The 18587-nt window shown below is 40.2% G+C and overlaps 3 protein-coding genes across 9 annotated transcripts; 1 reads left to right on the forward strand and 2 right to left on the reverse strand.

The window, feature by feature from the left end:
• The first annotated feature begins 15 nt into the window (after window positions 1-15).
• LOC114547388 (ankyrin repeat and SOCS box protein 2) lies at window positions 16-13067 on the forward strand. Of its 7 annotated transcripts, XM_028566733.1 has the most exons (11): window positions 16-149; window positions 1535-1647; window positions 2134-2262; window positions 5960-6143; window positions 9013-9182; window positions 9328-9483; window positions 9575-9820; window positions 9902-10073; window positions 10257-10860; window positions 10956-11109; window positions 11249-11669. In XM_028566733.1, exons 4-11 carry the CDS (start codon window positions 6022-6024, stop codon window positions 11377-11379), a joined length of 1755 nt encoding a protein of 584 aa, XP_028422534.1. In that variant the 5' UTR covers window positions 16-149; window positions 1535-1647; window positions 2134-2262; window positions 5960-6021; the 3' UTR covers window positions 11380-11669. The 7 variants fall into 7 exon arrangements, with proteins under 7 accessions (XP_028422534.1, XP_028422535.1, XP_028422536.1 ...); XM_028566734.1 differs by lacking the exons at window positions 16-149; window positions 1535-1647; window positions 2134-2262 and adding an exon at window positions 4708-5384; XM_028566735.1 differs by lacking the exons at window positions 16-149; window positions 1535-1647; window positions 2134-2262 and adding an exon at window positions 5642-5689.
• Window positions 1051-3960, reverse strand: ccdc197 (coiled-coil domain containing 197). The gene is made up of 9 exons (XM_028566737.1): window positions 3341-3960; window positions 3179-3224; window positions 2828-3004; window positions 2559-2716; window positions 2392-2474; window positions 2095-2267; window positions 1895-2005; window positions 1696-1812; window positions 1051-1618 (listed from the first exon to the last, which is right to left on the reverse strand). The coding sequence occupies exons 1-9, from the start codon at window positions 3445-3447 to the stop codon at window positions 1466-1468; spliced, it is 1125 nt and encodes a 374-aa protein (XP_028422538.1). The 5' UTR covers window positions 3448-3960; the 3' UTR covers window positions 1051-1465.
• LOC114547391 (protein FAM181A) lies at window positions 11628-14432 on the reverse strand. The gene is made up of 3 exons (XM_028566738.1): window positions 14192-14432; window positions 13058-13252; window positions 11628-12912 (listed from the first exon to the last, which is right to left on the reverse strand). Exon 3 carries the CDS (start codon window positions 12849-12851, stop codon window positions 12075-12077), a length of 777 nt encoding a protein of 258 aa, XP_028422539.1. The 5' UTR covers window positions 12852-12912; window positions 13058-13252; window positions 14192-14432; the 3' UTR covers window positions 11628-12074.
• Between the last annotated feature and the right edge of the window lie 4155 nt (window positions 14433-18587).

The raw sequence follows: 18587 nt of genomic DNA on the forward strand, positions 1-18587 counted from the left end.
GGGGTTGTTAAATATTGGCGTCATACCTTTGTAGAGGACTTTTTTGCAACCGCCAAGCCTAAAAATTGCTTTAAAAATGGAAACCAGTGTAACCGATGTAGGCAGCGTGAAACATGGTTACCTTTCCCTCTATTTCCATCAGTCGACAGGTACGAGAGTCAACAACAGTGTGGAAGTTATTCAGTGTAAAAAAAAAGAAAGAAAAAGAAATCCTCTGTTACTTAAAAATTCTACATTCGCAAGTATTATCTGCAAATTATTCTTAAAGTATCAAGGTAAAAGTACTGCATTTCAATGTATCTGGTAGTGCTGGGCGATATGGAGAAAATCAAATATCACAATATTTTTGACCAAATACCTCATTATCAATACCACAATGATATTGTAGTGTTGACTATTGGTGCTTTCACATAATATTTACACAATGACATTTTTAATAAATAATCATCAGTAATGTGGATATAATGACTAAGTGGGTAAAGACAAATAATAAAACAGCTAGAACAGTCTGGTAAGTTCAGAAAATGACATCACTTTACTGTAATGCAGCCTTTAAAACCAGGAAAAGACAACACTAGAGACAACCCAGATTACTACTTGATATAAATGCCTAAAAGGTATGTGTTGAGTATGTTTTGCTACTTGCCCAGAGGAGTAGCATTGCAACATAATTGGTGATCACTGTCTGCACAAGAAGATTGCCTGTATGAAAACCTGTATGGCAGTGTCTGGCAACATGGAGCAGCCATATGCATTGCTGCTAATGCTTGGTGTCTTGTACAAAAACACAAACTTTTGTGGTAGATACAGAACAGAAAAAGTAAATGGATGCAACGTATGGTCCTGCATGATATGTAGGATTTACAACAGAAAAGTCAGATTCTCTCTGCTGCAATATATTTACTGTATTTAATAGATACATTCAAGATATCACAGAGACTCCATACTCTTTTCTCATTGCTGTTAGTATAATCAAAATCTGATAGAAATTGCATACATACCATTGCATGTGCTGTTTTGATGGGTATCACTTCTTGTCTGACAGCATCATTTGATTTTAACCATTTTATTTTTAAAATGCAACAATGATTCCACATTCCAGAGATACACATTTACAAACTTCTGATGCTCGAATACACTTGATCACCCTATTTTTAAAATCTGTATGAAACTAGGTGCAGAATTGGGTGCATATCATTTTACATAAAGAGTTTCTAACACTGAAACTGTTACACAAACTCAAAATGTGTATGTACAAAAATATGTAAACTGTTTACTTGCTTTTTTTTCACGCATCTCAAATTCTTAGTTGTCATACTTGTCATGTTTTACTTTTCTTTTGTCAAACTACTGCTTTCAAGGTCAAAAATGAACTTTAACTCTCAACTAACTTTGATTACTGTAAGCAGTGACATCATGTTGGTAAAGTTCTACATCAACTCATTGTCTCACGCTTTCTACCAACTTAACTTGAAGTTTTAATTTGTGTTTTACTGCCGATGCTCTTCATGGCCCTCTCTCTTTTGTCCGTCAGAGCTGTTCTACTTGTCATGGCAGACCCCGACTCCATCAGTCTTCTTGCTCTCCTCTCTGTGTCTGCCTTGTCCTGGATGTACTCCTGAAATCATACTCTTGGTTAGTTAAAAGGTAGGTAAAGAAATGTAAATTACTAGTATAACGATATGAAGATATTACCTTCACCATGTCCATCCTTGTCAGTATGTTCATGTTTTCCAGAGGTCCATATGCTGCTAGATAACACTGCTCTGCAAGGTTGTTGATGGCCATAAGCAAGCAACCCACTTCCTCAACCTGAGTGATAATGGCACGTTCACATTTTTATCCAAAACTCCTGTCTGCAAATTAGCTAAACTCAATAATCTTGAAAGCACACCTTCTCTCTGGACAGGCCTTGTTCCATCAGCAGGTTAACCTCTGCCTGCTTGTTCTTCTCTTTGAGGGTTTCTAACTCACTCTGGAGTTCAGACAGTTCCTTATTGGCCATCTGCAACACACATACAGACTCTAATACGTTGTTCATTCAAGCACTGTCAATTGAAGAAAAGTTGCAGTGAATATATGTGCTTGTCTGACCAATTTTTTAATACTGTGCTCCTGCTTCATGATCTGCAGTAGTCGCTGCCCCTGCTCCACTTCCTCCTCCAGACGCCCCAAACGCTGCAGCAGCTCCCGGTGGGTGATGGACAGGGTCTCGTGGCGCCGAATGATGGGCATAACCAAAGATTCAGACCCATTATCAAGGTAAGCTGCAAGAGATTGCGCATTTTGGTCAATTTGACAGCTGGTGTGTAATTAACTCATTAGGATAAAAAAGCACAGGTACATGTAAAAGTTCTGTTATGGAGGCCAATACAAGTCAGTTTAACTTACTGCTGGGGAGATAATCTAGTGTTTTCATCAAGTAGTCCTCATAGATTTTGTATTTTGCCATTCTCTCCTTTAAAACTTGCTGTCTGTTAATTGAGATATGGTACAACTGAGGTAAAAAGTGACTTAATGGGCATGATCCTCACATTAAGGCTTCGGTTTAAAGTTACCTGGCTCTAAGTTGTTTCAACTGTTCTGTCAGATCTTCTATCTCTCTCTGTTTCGCAATGTTCAGCTCCCGTGCAACCTCATACTTCTTCAATGCTCGGCGTCGCTTCACTTCATTTTCAGCCACAAACTTCTCAAACTTCATCGCCCTCTCTTTAGTCTGGGTGGAAATACAAACCCCAAGGTTTTAGGTATTAGGCCCATGTCAACAGTGAATGTCTAGTCCACAATCATTCATGCTTTCAAGTACTTTCATGGGGTTTCAATTCACCTGCTGTTGCTTTATTTCCAATTCAGACCTCATCTGAGCTAGAGCCTCCACATAGTTGTTAAACTCTTTTCGTTTGAGTGTGAGTTGCTGGTCCACCTCGTCCAACTCAGCCTGCTTCTTCAGAACCAGGGTCTTTTGCAAAGTATTCACTCCTGCCTCAAGGACTCTGCTTGAAGGCTAAACATATAAAACAGTAAAACTCTTTCCATTTACCAAAATATCTTAAAAAGGGAGCCATTACAGGCCACAAAATGATTTTTTGTATTATTATTTTAATAGTATATTTCTTAAATGCACAGGTTGACAGCACATAATTGTATCCTTATTTTTTATCACATGCTTTATTCTCACCTCTGTCACAACAGGTATGTGGTTGACATTGTCCTCCTTCCTGTGTCTGAGGAGGAAATTGATTTTCAGGAACATTCAATTGAAACATTTATAAATGGGATGTTAAAGAGAAGGGAAGTGAACATGCTGCCCATTGTATAGCTAGTAAAAGCACAGGCCTACCTGGAGTCTTCCGATTGTGTTACAAAAATGTTTCTAATTCTGTTTTGCACCGTCAGTTTTAGACGGGGGTCGCTGTTATCTAAAACAGGAAGGGAAGAAGTCGTCATATTGTCGAGGAATCCTGATGAATAAACAAGTCCTGCAGTTATTCCACGTTCGGGCGACCAGAATAAGGACGATCAAGGGTCTTTTTTCGGATGTTTTCCTGGATTTGTGTAGCTGTTGCTTGGGACACCGCGGGCGAGACAACAGGGAATGTGCCGGGATCGTTTCTCGGTTGTCATGGCAACTGCCAAAGAGGCGGTTCGTTTTTATTGACTGAATGAGAGGCATAGAAATGAGATCATTAGAGGTCCGAGACAGCGCTCACTCCGTTCTAATGAAGAGGGGGTTGTAGCCGATTCTGTGGTCTGTCCTAAGACCAGTGGTCTCTGGCAGGGACCAGTGGTCACAACCACTAGGGGCGCTAGAGACACTGGTCGCGACCAGCTCCTCAGTGGTCTTCCCTGTGGTCCCTGTGGTCTGTGAAGCGGCTTTAGTATTGTCAAACCCTTCCTGTCGTTTTGGCAGCACTGTTAGCTGGATAAATGTCAGAGATCACAATCTTTTGTCTATAAAATACACTATATCATATATATTATGATTATTATTGTTATTATTATTGATAATGGTCCCTGCCAGAGACCACTGGTCCCAGGACAAACCACAGAATCAGCTACAACCCCTGCTGGTTCTAATTCTAAAACCGGGAACTAAGTGGTGTAAAAAACCTCTGCTGACTCTGAAGTCCAGGAACTTTACGAAGGGTTTGTGTTCCACTGTTACTGTATTAACTCCATTAGAGCTAACATGATACATTCTGCTACTCTGCAGACTTTACAGGTGAGATGTCCCACAATGATAATAATACTTTGTAAAAGCCTCCTGTTTCTCTAACTTTTTCTACCTCATTGAAAACTACTTCACTGAACGTTTCGTTCTCTGTGTTTGTGCACTAGAGGTTTCGAAGTTTCTACATTAGACTTGTGTAAGTTGCATATTGAACCATGTGGTTTCCAAAACTAGTAGGCATCACAAAATTATTCTTCATCAGATAAATATGAAAACAGTCTTCTGGTGTCAAACTCTGCCTTCACATCATTCTCACGGTCAAATATCCAAGTGAATAAGCAAAACACATTTTTGAGTGGAGGGGGACTTTCTAGATTTATAGACCTTAATTCATAGCGGTTATAGATATGACATGTCATTAACAGGAAAATCACAGGTTAAACTAATACCTTAATGATGGTTGCATCCACATTAGTTTTACCAATAGACTATTTTTCCCAGCAGATATTTTGACTTGAGATAGCAGGAAACCCACAGGTGTTAATAATATGAATAAGGGCTGAACTTCATTTAGCCACTGTACATGCTGACAAGGCTTGCTTTAACAGGATAGAGACATGGTTAATGGTGATTACACCTGTGTTACACCTGCTGTGTCAAGTCAAGTCTGTGAAAAGGGTATATCATTACTGTGTTAAACAGAGAGCAAAGCTGGTAATGTTAAGAAGAAAAATTCCATGTGAACTATATTAGCTATAACTATATAGCTACCCATAGACTACAGGTATTACCACTATCTTTTCTTGCCTGCAGTAAATCCTACCTTCATGATGGTTATAATGTTCAGTTTTTGTTGAAAATAGGGAAGTGCTCTTTCAACTGTGTGGTCCTTTTGGTGAGTGTACTGGTTACATATTCTGTCCAATCCATTTTTAAACATATATAGCAACATATGCACTTGCATCAAAAGCTTCAGAGCTTTAGTCTATGTATTCTAGTTCTTGCAGCTGTAAATAAATACACTGCTAGACTTGTTTGTGTCAAGTAAACCAGAGGCCACTTCCAGTTTAAATGCAGGAAGCCTTTTTCACCTTCCAAAGAAGTTATTGTGAAACCAAAATCTGTGGTCATTGTGTGCACATTTTCACACTTCATTGTCTGATAGTATGAGCTTATACACACAACAGAGGGATACTCTCTTCTTGTTATAAAGGTAGGTCAACACATTTGTAATGTTGAAGCAACTTCTGTGAATGGGGATGAGGAAATGAAGTCTTTGAATTATAGTTCAAGCTAAAAGACAAGTTTTATACACTTGGTCTTCTAAATTTGTGTGTGTGTGTGTTTAACTTTATCTTTGTATAAAAATATACAGTATTTCCTGAGTTCATTAATCATAGTCATAGTTGAGCAAATAAACTGTAACTCCAGCTTTATTTGTTATTCTTACGCCAACTTTCTGCTGCATAACTCACACGAGCTCACCTCGCGTTGCCTCTGGAGCAGCAGAAACAAGTGGTATCAAACACAGTTGTGCATGCCCTTAAAAGGCATTTATCCTTATTGCCTGAGCTGCTGCTCACTGATGTCTGCCCATGCAGATTTCAGCTCTGTCAAATGAGCTTGGTCTCTAATTCATACAGTATGGCTGTAGAGCATATGTGTATTATACTGTGCATGTTGGTATGTTATCTTTTGTTTTAGGGACTTTGCAATCCTGTTCTTTACAATTGCTGTGTTCTGACTTTGGTTTTCTAATCTGTTGGTCTGAATCTCTGGTCTATAAAGAAGACAGCAGCACACTGTTGGATGTCCCGGTCCTCAGACTGGACAACACAACTCCTCCTGTGATGATCGCAGTCAGCAGATCCATGTCTCTTTACCAGAGACTAAACAATGATGTCAAAGACAGGCTGGCTGTCTTCTCTTTGAGTCTCCACACTTCAGCCAACTCAACAGTAAACTTGCTCAGGTGAGGAAACATAATATTACTTTATAAGGCACTTTAGTATGCACATGCTCATGATGTCTTATAATAAACTGTGCTGAATATTTAGAATTGTAGTTCTACAGTTTTGGTGTAGGCTAGTTAACACACACTGAGGGGAAATATGACAAAATGGCATTCCATTATTATCAGTGATTTCATTTTGGCTAACATGGTACAAGTGTTATATCTAAAACTGTAAATAAACACACAAAGAAAAGAGCAACTAAAAGAAAACACCACTGCTCTAATACTTAATGCCTGCAGGTGGCCTGACTGTAAGTGTGCAGCAGCTTTTACTTTCTACCTTAAGAGTCGACATTAAAATGTATACATCTGCATGTCTAAACTGCTGCTATTACTCTAATTTCATGTAGATGCCATATTTAACTTAACATAAAAATATGTATGTGGTCTTTTAATGACAACACCTCCCTCTTGTGGAGAAACTGCAGCCTGCTAAAAGTGAATTAGTGAGTAAGTTACAAGCCAGTATGAGGTGCTTCACATTTTAAAAGAAACGTAAGACACATTAAGCTGATGAGCTCTGCCCAGAGGTCATGAACATGAACAAGTTTGTTACTGTACCCATGTGACTCTAACCAATACCTGGTGGTTTGCCTTGAAAGGAATGGAATCTTTTAATAGGAGTTTTGCCAGACAAACTATGCAGCCAAACCAGATTTGTAAAAAGTTAGGACACGATTTGCTCATTAGCGCCCTCAATAGGACTTCATTTTGAACCATTTTAAGAAGCATATGATGCGAATCATTTTCTTAAAAAAGTTAAAGCTTGGAGATTTTGTGGTAAATACCTGGGATATAAAGTTATTTCATTCTCTCTGGTGTGAAAACATAAAGACAAACAGAGGTCCATGTCTGTAGCTACCACTGAGGACACAGAGGTCACATCCTCAGTATTGCTAGAGGAATATGGAGGTTTTAAGGAGTTTACATTCTACAAAGACACACAAATTATATGTATGGTGGGTTTTTAAAGGCATGATTCTCATATTTTGGATGGGAAGGGGTTTCCAGCGTCAGCGTCAACAGCTTCTCGACCATCACTTGGGGAAATGGGATTTACTGAAAATATAATTGCCGTTTAAAGCTTTAGTGCGTAACTTGCCAAATGAGTTTCTACATTGGGACTATCAGCTCCACACAACTCTCTCTGTATTTCTCAGTATGGATATGTTCAGAAGATTGTGTCGTCCGGTGACTTTCCTGCGCAGAAGCTCGAGTGAAGATGATTATCTCTTCTGAAGAGTCCATCATGTTTTTATAATCCTTACGGAATACGGAATATGGTATCATGTGGACTCCGACAGTTTTGTTGTCATTACTTAGGCAAGGCAAGGCAGCTTTATTTGTATCGCACATTTCAGCAACAGGGCAATTCAAAGTGTTTTACATAAAACATTAAAGAGCAGTTAAAACATTAAAAAACAAATTAAAACATTAAAGTGCAGGTAGAAATGATTAAAAAAAAAAAGTGACTTGGTGTTTTCGTTACCCATTACAAGATTGCAGTAGTTCTACTTTTCACTACGATGTAGCCGTCGCTACAAAGCTTAGTTTAATCTCGGTAAACCTTGATAAATCCGGGACAGTTCACAGTCTGTCTCTTGATAAATTCACAGAAATATCTGACAAGTTAACAGACGTTGTCTTTCTTATTGACCTAGTTCACAGACTAAATCTGACCAATTCACAGACGTGGTCCTTGTATGGATAATCTTAGAATTCCTCATGGGGGCGACAGAAACTATGCACTATATAGCTTTAATTAAAGACAATGTCAAAAATTTTTGGTGCGGTGGTAGTAGGGAAATTCAGATTCATGGCCCCAGTATTTGTAAAATCATGGCTACAGCCCTGGTCACTTTAGTCCATTTGATTTTAGGACCTTACAGTTACCTCCTTTCTTTGTAAAAATGAAGGACTCAAAACAGTAAGATTCAAATAGCAGTAGTGGACACAGGACTGCAATGTCTGTGGCATTTAAAAGTGAGTAGTGTCTGATGAATGATGGTGGGTCTATCTTTAATCTTCTGTAATACTTATTGTTATGCCTTGCTTTGTGTTTTTCCCTTCCTTTAAGATTAGTGCTTTTTATTATCTCGATGCCTAATGTGGAAACCAGCCAATGAAATAAAGGCGCCATGCAAAGAAAGACATCTCGGCTTCGGCTGCATTATCTCCAGTGCAGTTCGCCTTATCTGTGGATGTCCGAGTCTCTTGACATATATGGATAAACCCGTCACCCTGCCGCCTGACAATACAATCCCAAAATAATCTGAGGCAGCACAGCTGAGCCCCGCTCGGCGCTGCGCGCTCTGCTTCGCCGCGCTGTGTGAGGAAACACTGCCGTGAAATCTGTCATCAGTAATGACGAAATTCAGCTATTCTGAATACTTATCTCAGTTCCGTAATGCTGGAGGTAAATGTAATAATGTTCTGTCGCGACTGCGAGGAGATAGGAGGAGAGGAGACAGTCAGAGGGACGTAACGTCAGAGCCGGAGTGAGTCTTTTGTTGTTGTGGGCTGTTTGACACGGGGGCTGTGTGTGTGTCCTTGTGCGCAACTGAGGTCTTCTGTAGCCTATAACTATAGAAGAATATGAGTAAGACGTGTTTAATCTTGGTTGATTTAATAACATAACATACCAATTAGAATTGCTTATTTAGGTCAAATCAAGCCAAATTCAAATCAAGATAATCACCTAAATATAAAGATCCATGGTTGGTTGCATCAAAACTACAGTCCTCAAAGTGCTGATGTGTCTAAAATTACACTTGATTGCATTTAAGTGTGAGTCAGTTAAAGTCTTTTTTGTTTTGGTCCTTTCAAGGGATGTTGAGCCGGTTGTCTTTGGCATCAGGAGAGGGGATGTGAAGGCTGTTAATGATCTGGCAACATCCGCTCCTCTCAGCCTGCTGAAGGAGAACGAAGATGGGTGGATACCTCTGCATGATGCCGCCTTCTGTGGGCAGACAGAGTGTTTGAAGATCCTACTCAGGGGTATGACATGGAAAGCAATGCAAACAGTCCATTTGTTCAGTTAAATCACATGGGCGCAGTATTACAATATGGGAAAGAAAACAGGTCAATTCAAATAGGTGTTTTTGGTGCTTTGTGATATGTACTTTTTTTTTTCTTGCTCCAGCCCATCCAGGTTCGGTAGACAAACGTACCTTGCAGGAGCAGACGGCCTTGCTTCTTGCTGTGTCTTGTAAACACTTGTCATGTGTGCGGTGCCTTCTGGAGAAAGGCGCCGACCCCGACATCAGCAGCAAGAACAAAGAAACCCCTTTGTACAAAGGTACAGCTGTGAAATCAATTATATACAACAATTTCCATTATGGATAACTGTATAACAGCTAAATGACTCAGTGTCTTGTCTGTTTCTGTAGCATGTGAGTTGGAGAATGTGGACACAGTGAGCCTCATTCTGTCATATGGGGCCACTGTGAACCAGCGTTGTGGTCAGGGTTGGACGGCTCTCCATGAGGCTGTATCCAGGGACAACACAGAGATCTGTGAGATGCTAATAAGAGCCGGGGCCGCAATCAATCCACCTAATACCTACAGCATCACACCACTTATTGTAGCAGCTCAGCGAGGACAGATGAGGGCACTGTGTTACCTTATTGGGAAAGGTACTTTTCTACACAATAATTCTCCTTTTCATATTACTGATCCCCATTTAAAGGTTATAAAGGGACAATGCTTTTCTGTAGGTGCAGATGTGAACATGCAGACGTGTGATGGTGTCACAGCGCTGCATGAGGCTAGTAAAAATGGCCACAAGGAAAGCGTAGTAGTGCTGTTGACTAAAAACGCAGATGCCAACAAACCCACCAACTCAGGACTGCTGCCACTGCATATTGCTGCACAATATGGACACCATGAGTAAGTACTATAACTTGTTAGTCAGGTATTATTATAATAGAAAATATTGGTGAAGATGTAACATTTGTATTCACATTCAACATGTACAATAGAGTAGTTATTGTGAATGGAGCTGTGATAAGAGTCATATAAACTGCTTTGTATTTGTTGTCTTTGTGTTTTGTGTTCTCACTTTGTGTTCAGGATTGTGGCCCTGCTTGTCTCAGTGACAAGTCGAGCCAGGCTCCGCCACAGTTGTGTCAGCCCCCTCCACCTGGCAGCAGAGCACAACAGACACACCGTGGCAGCTGTGCTGCTGAAGACAGGTGCAGATGTAAATGCTACACTGGCCAACAGTCATTCCATCCAGTATGCTGATGGACGCGCAACAGCCCTCTACTTTGCAATCGCCAACGGCAGCACCAAGACGGCAGAGGTGTTACTGAACGCTGGTGCTAGTCTAAGCCTAGACCCAGTCAGTCCTCTTCTGATGGCTGTACGGCAGGGCTGTGTCAGCACTGTGTCCTTGCTGCTGGAGAGAGGGGCCGATGTCAATGCCAGAATACCCTCTTATGCTACTACGTTCCCCGCTGTTGTTGCACTTTGCATGAATAACCTCCCTCTACTCAAGTGCCTTTTGGACACCGGCTGCAATGCCCTGTCCTGTTTTACCTGTACATATGGCTGTGCCCCTCACCCAACATCTGGAGGATCCCACATAGGAACTGTTGGCAGCAATGGATATGTTTTGCAGAATGACAACATGTTTCCTTTAAACTGCAGTGAGCCGCCAGAAAGAGCAACACAGGTGTGAAAAATAAGCAAAAACAGTGTCACCGATTTTACAATAACTGACATTTGTATGTGATTTATGAGTATTTTTTTTCTGATTTCCTTTTTCAGTTCTGTGAGTGGATCTCGACATCACTTATGTGTAAATGGGCAGGACCGATCATAGACTTGCTGCTGGAGCACGTTGGTCATGTTCACCTGTGCAGCAAGCTCACTGAACTGCTAGACAGCCGAGAAGAATGGCTCGCTGTGAAGAGGAAGTTGTGTAAGCGCCTGACAAAATCTTATCATCCTGAAATGCAAATATGTCTCTTTCTGTCTTTCACTTCCTCGCATATGCAAATGTTGTCTACAAATATGCAGGCGACAATCCTCTTTATCTTGTCTCTTTGTCTTGTCCACAGCATCGCCTCGTCCACTGCTGCACCTTTGCAGATTCAGGATTCGGACCCAAATGGGGAGACACAGACTGAAATCTCTCACATGTCTACCTCTGCCAGACAGACTGATCAGATACCTGAGCCTGGCTGACTGACTTTTAAGTGAACTTCAAGCAATATAGGCATCAAGAGATGTGACTAAATTTATGTGTTTCTTTTTTTAGCTGCATCTAATATCTTTAATCTGTAAATGCAATTCTCTATGTATAAAATATCTATTTATAACATTTATAACGTGACAACAAGTTTCTTTAATCTGTCCATCAAGAGTGTTTTGTAGTTTCACAGAAAAGCTCAATGAAAGCAAAAATGATCTAATGCCCAAAGGAGTTCTTGAGAGAAGTTGAATCATTTATTTAAAAATAAAAGTCATCGTTTCAAATGATGTGCCTATCAAACATTACTTTGACAAAGAAAAAGCAGTCTATGTCCCACATTCTATTCTCATTGTTGAAAGAGAAAACCGGATGTTCTCATTCATTTGCATGACTTTTGGTACTAAAAAAAAAAGATTATCTGCAGAAAGCTAAAAGTAGAAACTTTTGAACTTACTGTCAGTTTTCAGATACTTGGAAGGCATCAGACTGGCATTGAAGTGAACATGATAAAGTTATTCTACAAGTGCAACTTAGTCCTTTAGATTTAAACATTACAAATAGAAATAAGTGCTTGAGGAAGTGTCTCGTGTACAAATGTTGACAGATAAAGAGTTGGCTGTGTAGAACACAAAATGAAAACAATTAGTCCTATTTACACATCTTGTGTGTGACTGACTCCATTAGTAGGATAATTAAATGAATCCAAACACACTGAAGATCGGCGACTGGACGGTGGGTTTGGTCGGTATAGGTTTGACCACAACGTGCGTGTGAATTTTCTGTCCATAATGATGCTCAGGTCTCTCTGTCTCCGCTGTTTTGCTCCACAGTCCCAGGGGCGGATGGGGGACAACGATGTGACTGTGGAGGACCTGGTGGCCGTGGTACTGGAAGGGGCAGCAGCCGCACACGCTCACACAGTGGTGAGAGGTCAGGTCCAATTTCAGTGTCTCTTTATCCGCAGAGCTGCGTCGACTGGACGCAGACAGAGTGGCCTTTGCATCATCATCATCATAACTCCTTTTCCTCTTTTCGTTTTCACTGCCCTCAGGTGTGCTTGCAGGGTTCTTTTTCCGTCCTAAATGCGAGTGCTCCATTTTAGTTTGGGTCAACTTAGGTTCCTCCCAAAATGAGGCTGGTAGTTGGCGTTTCCTCATAGGCACCTGCTCCACGGCGCTCCCCACATTCTCCACACACCGAGAATCCGAACTGGCCTTCTCTGTGGCATTCACACTCTGGTGAACAGTCCCCACCGGTTTGGCGCACCCATACTCCGCTGACCTGTGCGTGTGGCATCTTGGGACTCTGGAGTACTTCTGAGAGAAACGTTTCAGTTGTTTCTGTAGATATTTCCTGTGATCCACGGAGCGTCTGCACGGAGCTGACTTGTCCAAGGCCGCTTTGATGTCGCTGGATGCCAAATTCACAAAATTCAGCAAGGTCTTGACCTCACTGTCTGCGTTCGCCATTTCTTGCAAAAAACATTTATAATATCAGTCCATGTTGGTGCTTGAAGTCCACCGCCAATACCTGAAGGGAAATCAAAAAACAAACTTAAGCGTTGCGTAATTGCGCATTTTTCTCTGTTAATTCTGCAATCAAGCCTATAGGCTACATTGAATGTGATGCCTCTCAGTTGATATTTTAGGCCTAGGCCTGATAACCCTTTACTCACTACTGCTGGATGAATCCAGACTCTCTCGAAGCCACACGGACTTCTCTCCAGGCTGCAGTAGGAGCACTTCAACAAGTTGAATGAATATAAACTCCTTGTAGTTATGGTGCTTTTCTTGAACCAATCAGCGACCCCAGGCCCCTCACAATGCACCCCAATCAGCCTCCAAGCGCCCTGGTATCGAATTCTTCACCACTGCAAATTGTTGTCATGGAAACATGGATGAAAAAAGCCGCTGAGGGGATGCGATATTTCTCCTACACGGTGATTTCCGCGCGTTTGCCAAACATATCCTAAAATCCGGAGTGTGCATAAATAAAACCGAGAAGTTTTGCTGAAATATCTGTGCATTCTAACTTTATTCTGGAGCTGTTAAAGTTAAACATAGATACCCCTCATACCCTCCCCAAGAGTGATGTCAGCTGCAGGATTTGGTGGGGGATCTAAAGAGTGCATAACCATGGAAAGGGGCTTGAACGCTCAAGAATCTTGTCTTTCTGTTTGCCCCCTCAATCGAGCTACACAAAGACTGAATTACTCATTCAAACCTCGCGGGACAAAGGGAAAGGAGCTGGATAGCACTCCTGCATTTGTAGTCAAACATTTAGAGACTTAAATCGAGTCGTCATGAAGGAGAAAGAGTCGGACAAAGCCCATAGAATTGCCATCAGCAAACATTTTCCTGTGTCATATTATGGGGTCTCCATGGCTCCCTCTGGCCCGCGGACAATAGCACAAGTTTGCACACTCGAATACTGTCACCCTGCCAACGGCAACAAGGGCCCAAAACAGGACAATCCCCAGAGAAAGCATGGGCTCCGCGGGGAAGGTTGCAATGGAGGAGGAAAAGGGGACTTGTGAAATGCTAATTGAGCTTCATCCCCTTATTGAAGTGGAAAAGTAGTAGCTACCTATCGTCCCATTGAACCGCAGCAGCAGTGGAAAGAGATGTGAGGAAACTGTTTGTCTGCTAAGTAACACCTCATGCTGGTGCACTGTGCTACCCTTAAGGCATACCCTGAACCACTAGCACCAGGACAGAGCATTTTTAAAAACATTCTGCAGTCTATATTGAGGCCACAGGCCATTTATTCAGAGTAAGCTGCAGCCAACATGATTGATTGCCTCACTCACTCCGTTTGGGGTTGTCTGAGGAGAGCCCTGCAGGTCTATATGTGCTCTGACTGGTCTATCTTTTTAGGCGGTACATCCCTCTTGTTCTGGAGAGGCAATGGGACCCTATTGTCCTTCTCTCTTCTTCTTCCCTTTACCTCTCTGTTCAGCTGAAAAGGCCAATTAACAATGGGGCTCCCCTCCCCTGGCCTGTCACCCCACTCCTGTGCTTTTGAAGTGAGGGAGAATGAGGAAGCACAGTGGCATCCATAAATCACACGTTGTGACGGCTGTCCTTGTGCCAAGACAGGTGGACGGGATGTTGGTCTTTCATTTCATATCTCTGGTACACACATGCAAACTGCGTGAATAAAATGCAGCCTGGGAGTGTGTGGGGTCTGATGATATACAGTAATGTTAGAAAATATTGAACTATCATTTCTTGCCATGTTTGCATTCTGTAAGACTTAGTTGTAATTAAACTTTTTAGTGGTCACTACTTGTTTAGTTCATGTTTTGTTAAAAACCATATTCATTACTAAATCACAATAGTTATTTGTAATAAGCAGCTTAAGTATGCAGTGCACAGATCATATTAAGCAGAAATAACTAAGGATGTTAAGTTTCTGTATGGGAGGGGTGGGGTCATTTGAACTGTTCTGTGCTAAAAAAATTTTTTGTCAATGTTTTGGTTGTGCATTATTATTATTATTATTATTATTATTGTTATTATTATGAGTTATGTATGGTTGATTTAGTGTTCATGTTTATCTACATTTATTGTTGCACCATGACCGAGATCCAGGCGGGGGGACTCATGGGCTCTGGGCAGTGAGAAAACAGGTTACTGTCACATAGTTAATTGGAAATCAATAACTCTGTCTGCTGATTGAAACTTTTCATACAGTACAATACGTTTGACCTTTGCAATGTTTTGTGTGTTGATTTCCTCTCTGTTTAATGGCTCTAATGTATTGTATACATTGTTGTTAAAGTTATACTGTCATAAAGGAAAAACAATATTTATATTAAATTATTTTTCTAGTAGTGATAAGTAGTAGCCTGTTTTATATTTGTTGTTTATTTGCATGTTTAAAGCTATAGTGCATATTTTCTGTGTCCCCCATAAGGAATTATAAGTAATGACGCAATTGCTTGTAGCCAAGGAGAACATGGAGGATTAAGGAAACATGATGGACTCTTCAGAAGAGGTAATTTTCTTCACTCGATTTTCTGCGCGCAAAGTTGCTGGAACGGAGAAATACAGAGAGAGAGTTTTGTGGAGCTGATAGTCTTAATTAGCTTTTTATCAACTCATTTGGCAATGGCTTGAATGTAACAGACGTTCATTAATATAAAAAAAACTTACGCACTTAAGCTTTAACTTCATTTGCTTATTTTAGACAACATGACTCCAGAAAAAAAAAATTATGTTTAATTATAATTTTTAGTAATGACTACTAATGTCAACTTGATTTGTCTACTGCATCAACTTACTGATCTGTAAGCGGTCAACAACTTGACCTGTTAAGTTTCACCTTGTGTAAAAACTAAAATGGTTTAACAGTGTGGTAGATTCCCAGAGGAGCGCTAATATGACTCAAATCTGACTCTGTCTGTACTAGCTCCTTGGCAGAAGTTGTCTAAGATACATCCGTTATTGGGCAACTTCCTATGGTAAGCAATTCTTTCTGTCACCTGTTTGACTTCTTTGCTAAAAATAGCTAAAATAAGATACAAATGTATTGATACCCATGGGAGAACAAAGTTACAGCATCACAAGTATCAGACAAGATAAACATTTTTTGGTTGGAGGTATTTCAGTTTGTTTCTCTTTACAATAAGGGAGTAAAAAAGGGTAAGATTCTACTGGTTAGCTGCAAAAAAAGGGACAACAAAAACTATTATAAATTAGGTCCTCCTAGTCTTAAACATGATGCTATGGACGTAGGAAAATATTATGTATGATGGAAAAACTGAGCAAAAAATGGGAGAAATTGATCACCTTCATGGCAAACAACAAGGATGCTATCATATCTGGGTAAATCTAAGGACAATATGGACACAGACAACAAGACAGTAGGTTGATGTATTCCCTATTTGGCTCCAATGCTTTGTTGTTTGCCCTTAATTTGTTTTTGTAAAATATATTTAAATTGTGACAAAGTGACAAAAAGCGATACAAAATAAACAGAATAATTTACAACAAAAATAAATAAATAAGAAAATAAGAAAAATGCAGCAAAGCAAAAAAAAAATCAAATTTTAGACAATTATATGTACTTTCTGTCCTTTCACTATAATGTATGCAACTTAATGTCATGTGTTGCCAGACTTACCCACTAGATGGCAATCTACCTCCACTGTGATACAGCCAAGCTGGACTGTTACAATAAAGGAGAATACACAGATAGTAAAGATAAATTCTCTGAACATTAATATTCCCTAAATGACACAGGGCATTAAAATCTCTCTTTGTTTGATGCAAGTAATATTCTTGGGCTCTGTTTGTTCGCAGAGTTGCTGATTGAGTATGTCGGCAAGAATAATAACACTAAAGGAACACAGTAATTATATTAAGAGGGTTGCTTATCTGAGTATAAAAGGGCTGTCATGTATGTTGTGGCAGATTGCTGCTAGTTGGAATGAGGTGAGGCAGCAGGAAGGAACCAGGATGTAGTGCTTTCCTCTTGTCAGATAATCAATACTGGGACTGACTGTAGGAGAGGATGGACGAGCTGAACCACCCGGCACACTATACGCCAAACCCAGGCTTGTTGTATACTTCAAAAACTCTGAAAAATCTCTGCATTGTATCTGCAAATGCAGTTCAGCAGCAGATGTGGATTTTACACTCTAAAAGTCATCCACAGCTCATGTGCATTAGCTCAACCCATTACTATCTGTGAAGAGCTTTTTGATAGGCAAAAGATGCAATAAATGCTCAGCCGCACCAAAAGGCTGTAGGGCTAGATGCTGAGTTCATTGATCTTAATCCAAAGTTATTTGAATAGTCGGCTTAGATGCTGTTTGTGTTATTTGGAATAAGCAGGCTGTGACACAATTGGCTGTCACTTCTCTTATTTAAATCTCGAGCAATACTTTCAAACAGAAGTCCTTTGGGCAAAAATAATTATTGTGGATTTATGAAACATCAATAAGCCATGATAATGACATACAGTCTGGACAGTGTGTTGGTGTAGTGAGCAGAGAAGCTGACCTGCAAAACAGACATTTTAACTTCAAGCATCACCCCTTTTGAAGTGCCTTTAAGCTCTATAACTAAGATCCCTGTAGAGGATACAAAGGGAGAAAGTATGTAAACTAATGATTCTTTTCAGAATTGACAAAAATCTATAAAATGTCAGAAAATAGTCAAAATGCCCATCATCATTTCTTCAATCTCAAAGTAGTGTCTCCAAATGTCTTGGTTTGTCCAATCAACAGTCCAAACCCCAAAGATATTCCATTTGCAATTACATAAGACAGAAAAAAGCAAGCTGGAACTTGACATAGTTTGCAACTTTTTCTTGTAGAATAACAATCAACAATTATAAAACAATAAATACTGATTAATTTTCTGTAATTAAAACCTAATCAAAAATTTGCTCTAGAATTGCGACCACTAAGTGTCCAATTGTGTCAATACTAGGAGTAGTTAGTAAAATTATTATTATTTTTTTTATTAATGTGATGTAAAATAATGTGGAGGTGTCAAAGAATTATTTCACATAGATCCAAACACGATTCTTCTATATTGCCTCCCTTATTAAGATTAACACCAAGGTTTTATTCCCACTGACAGTTATCTGTTTTAGTAAGTAAACTGTGAATGTCACGTTGGCTCTCTAGTACCACGTACATGGCCGTGGGCTGTGGGGTAATTTCATAACTGTGCCTTGTGAAGACCACCAACAATATTATGCAACTCTGCTCTTAAAAACATTTCAATCTGATTCTTTGCACTCTGGCCTAAAGCATCACCTTTTATAAACTGTATCAATGTGGTGGCAAAAAACAGAAATGCAATGAAGCTGGTGTTTAAAAATAAAAATCTAATAAATATCTTATAAATGTCTTTGCGTTGTGTTGAGCATTAGCAGTAAATGCCAGGTTACATCAGTATTGTTTATCTCAGCCTACTTTGGGACATTGGACCTCAGAGTGTTCTAGCAGACACACAGCACATCAAACATGGGTACGGCAGTGTTTTCAGTCGGTAGGCGTCTTGCACTCTCTCTCTCTCTCTCTCTCTCTCTCTCTCTCTCTCTCTCTCTCTCTCTCTCTCTCTCTCTCTCTCGCTCTCTCTCTATCGCTCCCTCTCTCTCTCCTCTTGACTTTAATTCGGTCTAGTACGCGTCATCCTTACGGACTCGTCTTCATGCATTGTGGGCTACTTTCTTCCTGGACCACTATA

Source organism: Perca flavescens, chromosome 20 (assembly GCF_004354835.1).
Source record: "Perca flavescens isolate YP-PL-M2 chromosome 20, PFLA_1.0, whole genome shotgun sequence".
In the NCBI taxonomy this organism is placed as follows: domain Eukaryota; kingdom Metazoa; phylum Chordata; class Actinopteri; order Perciformes; family Percidae; genus Perca; species Perca flavescens.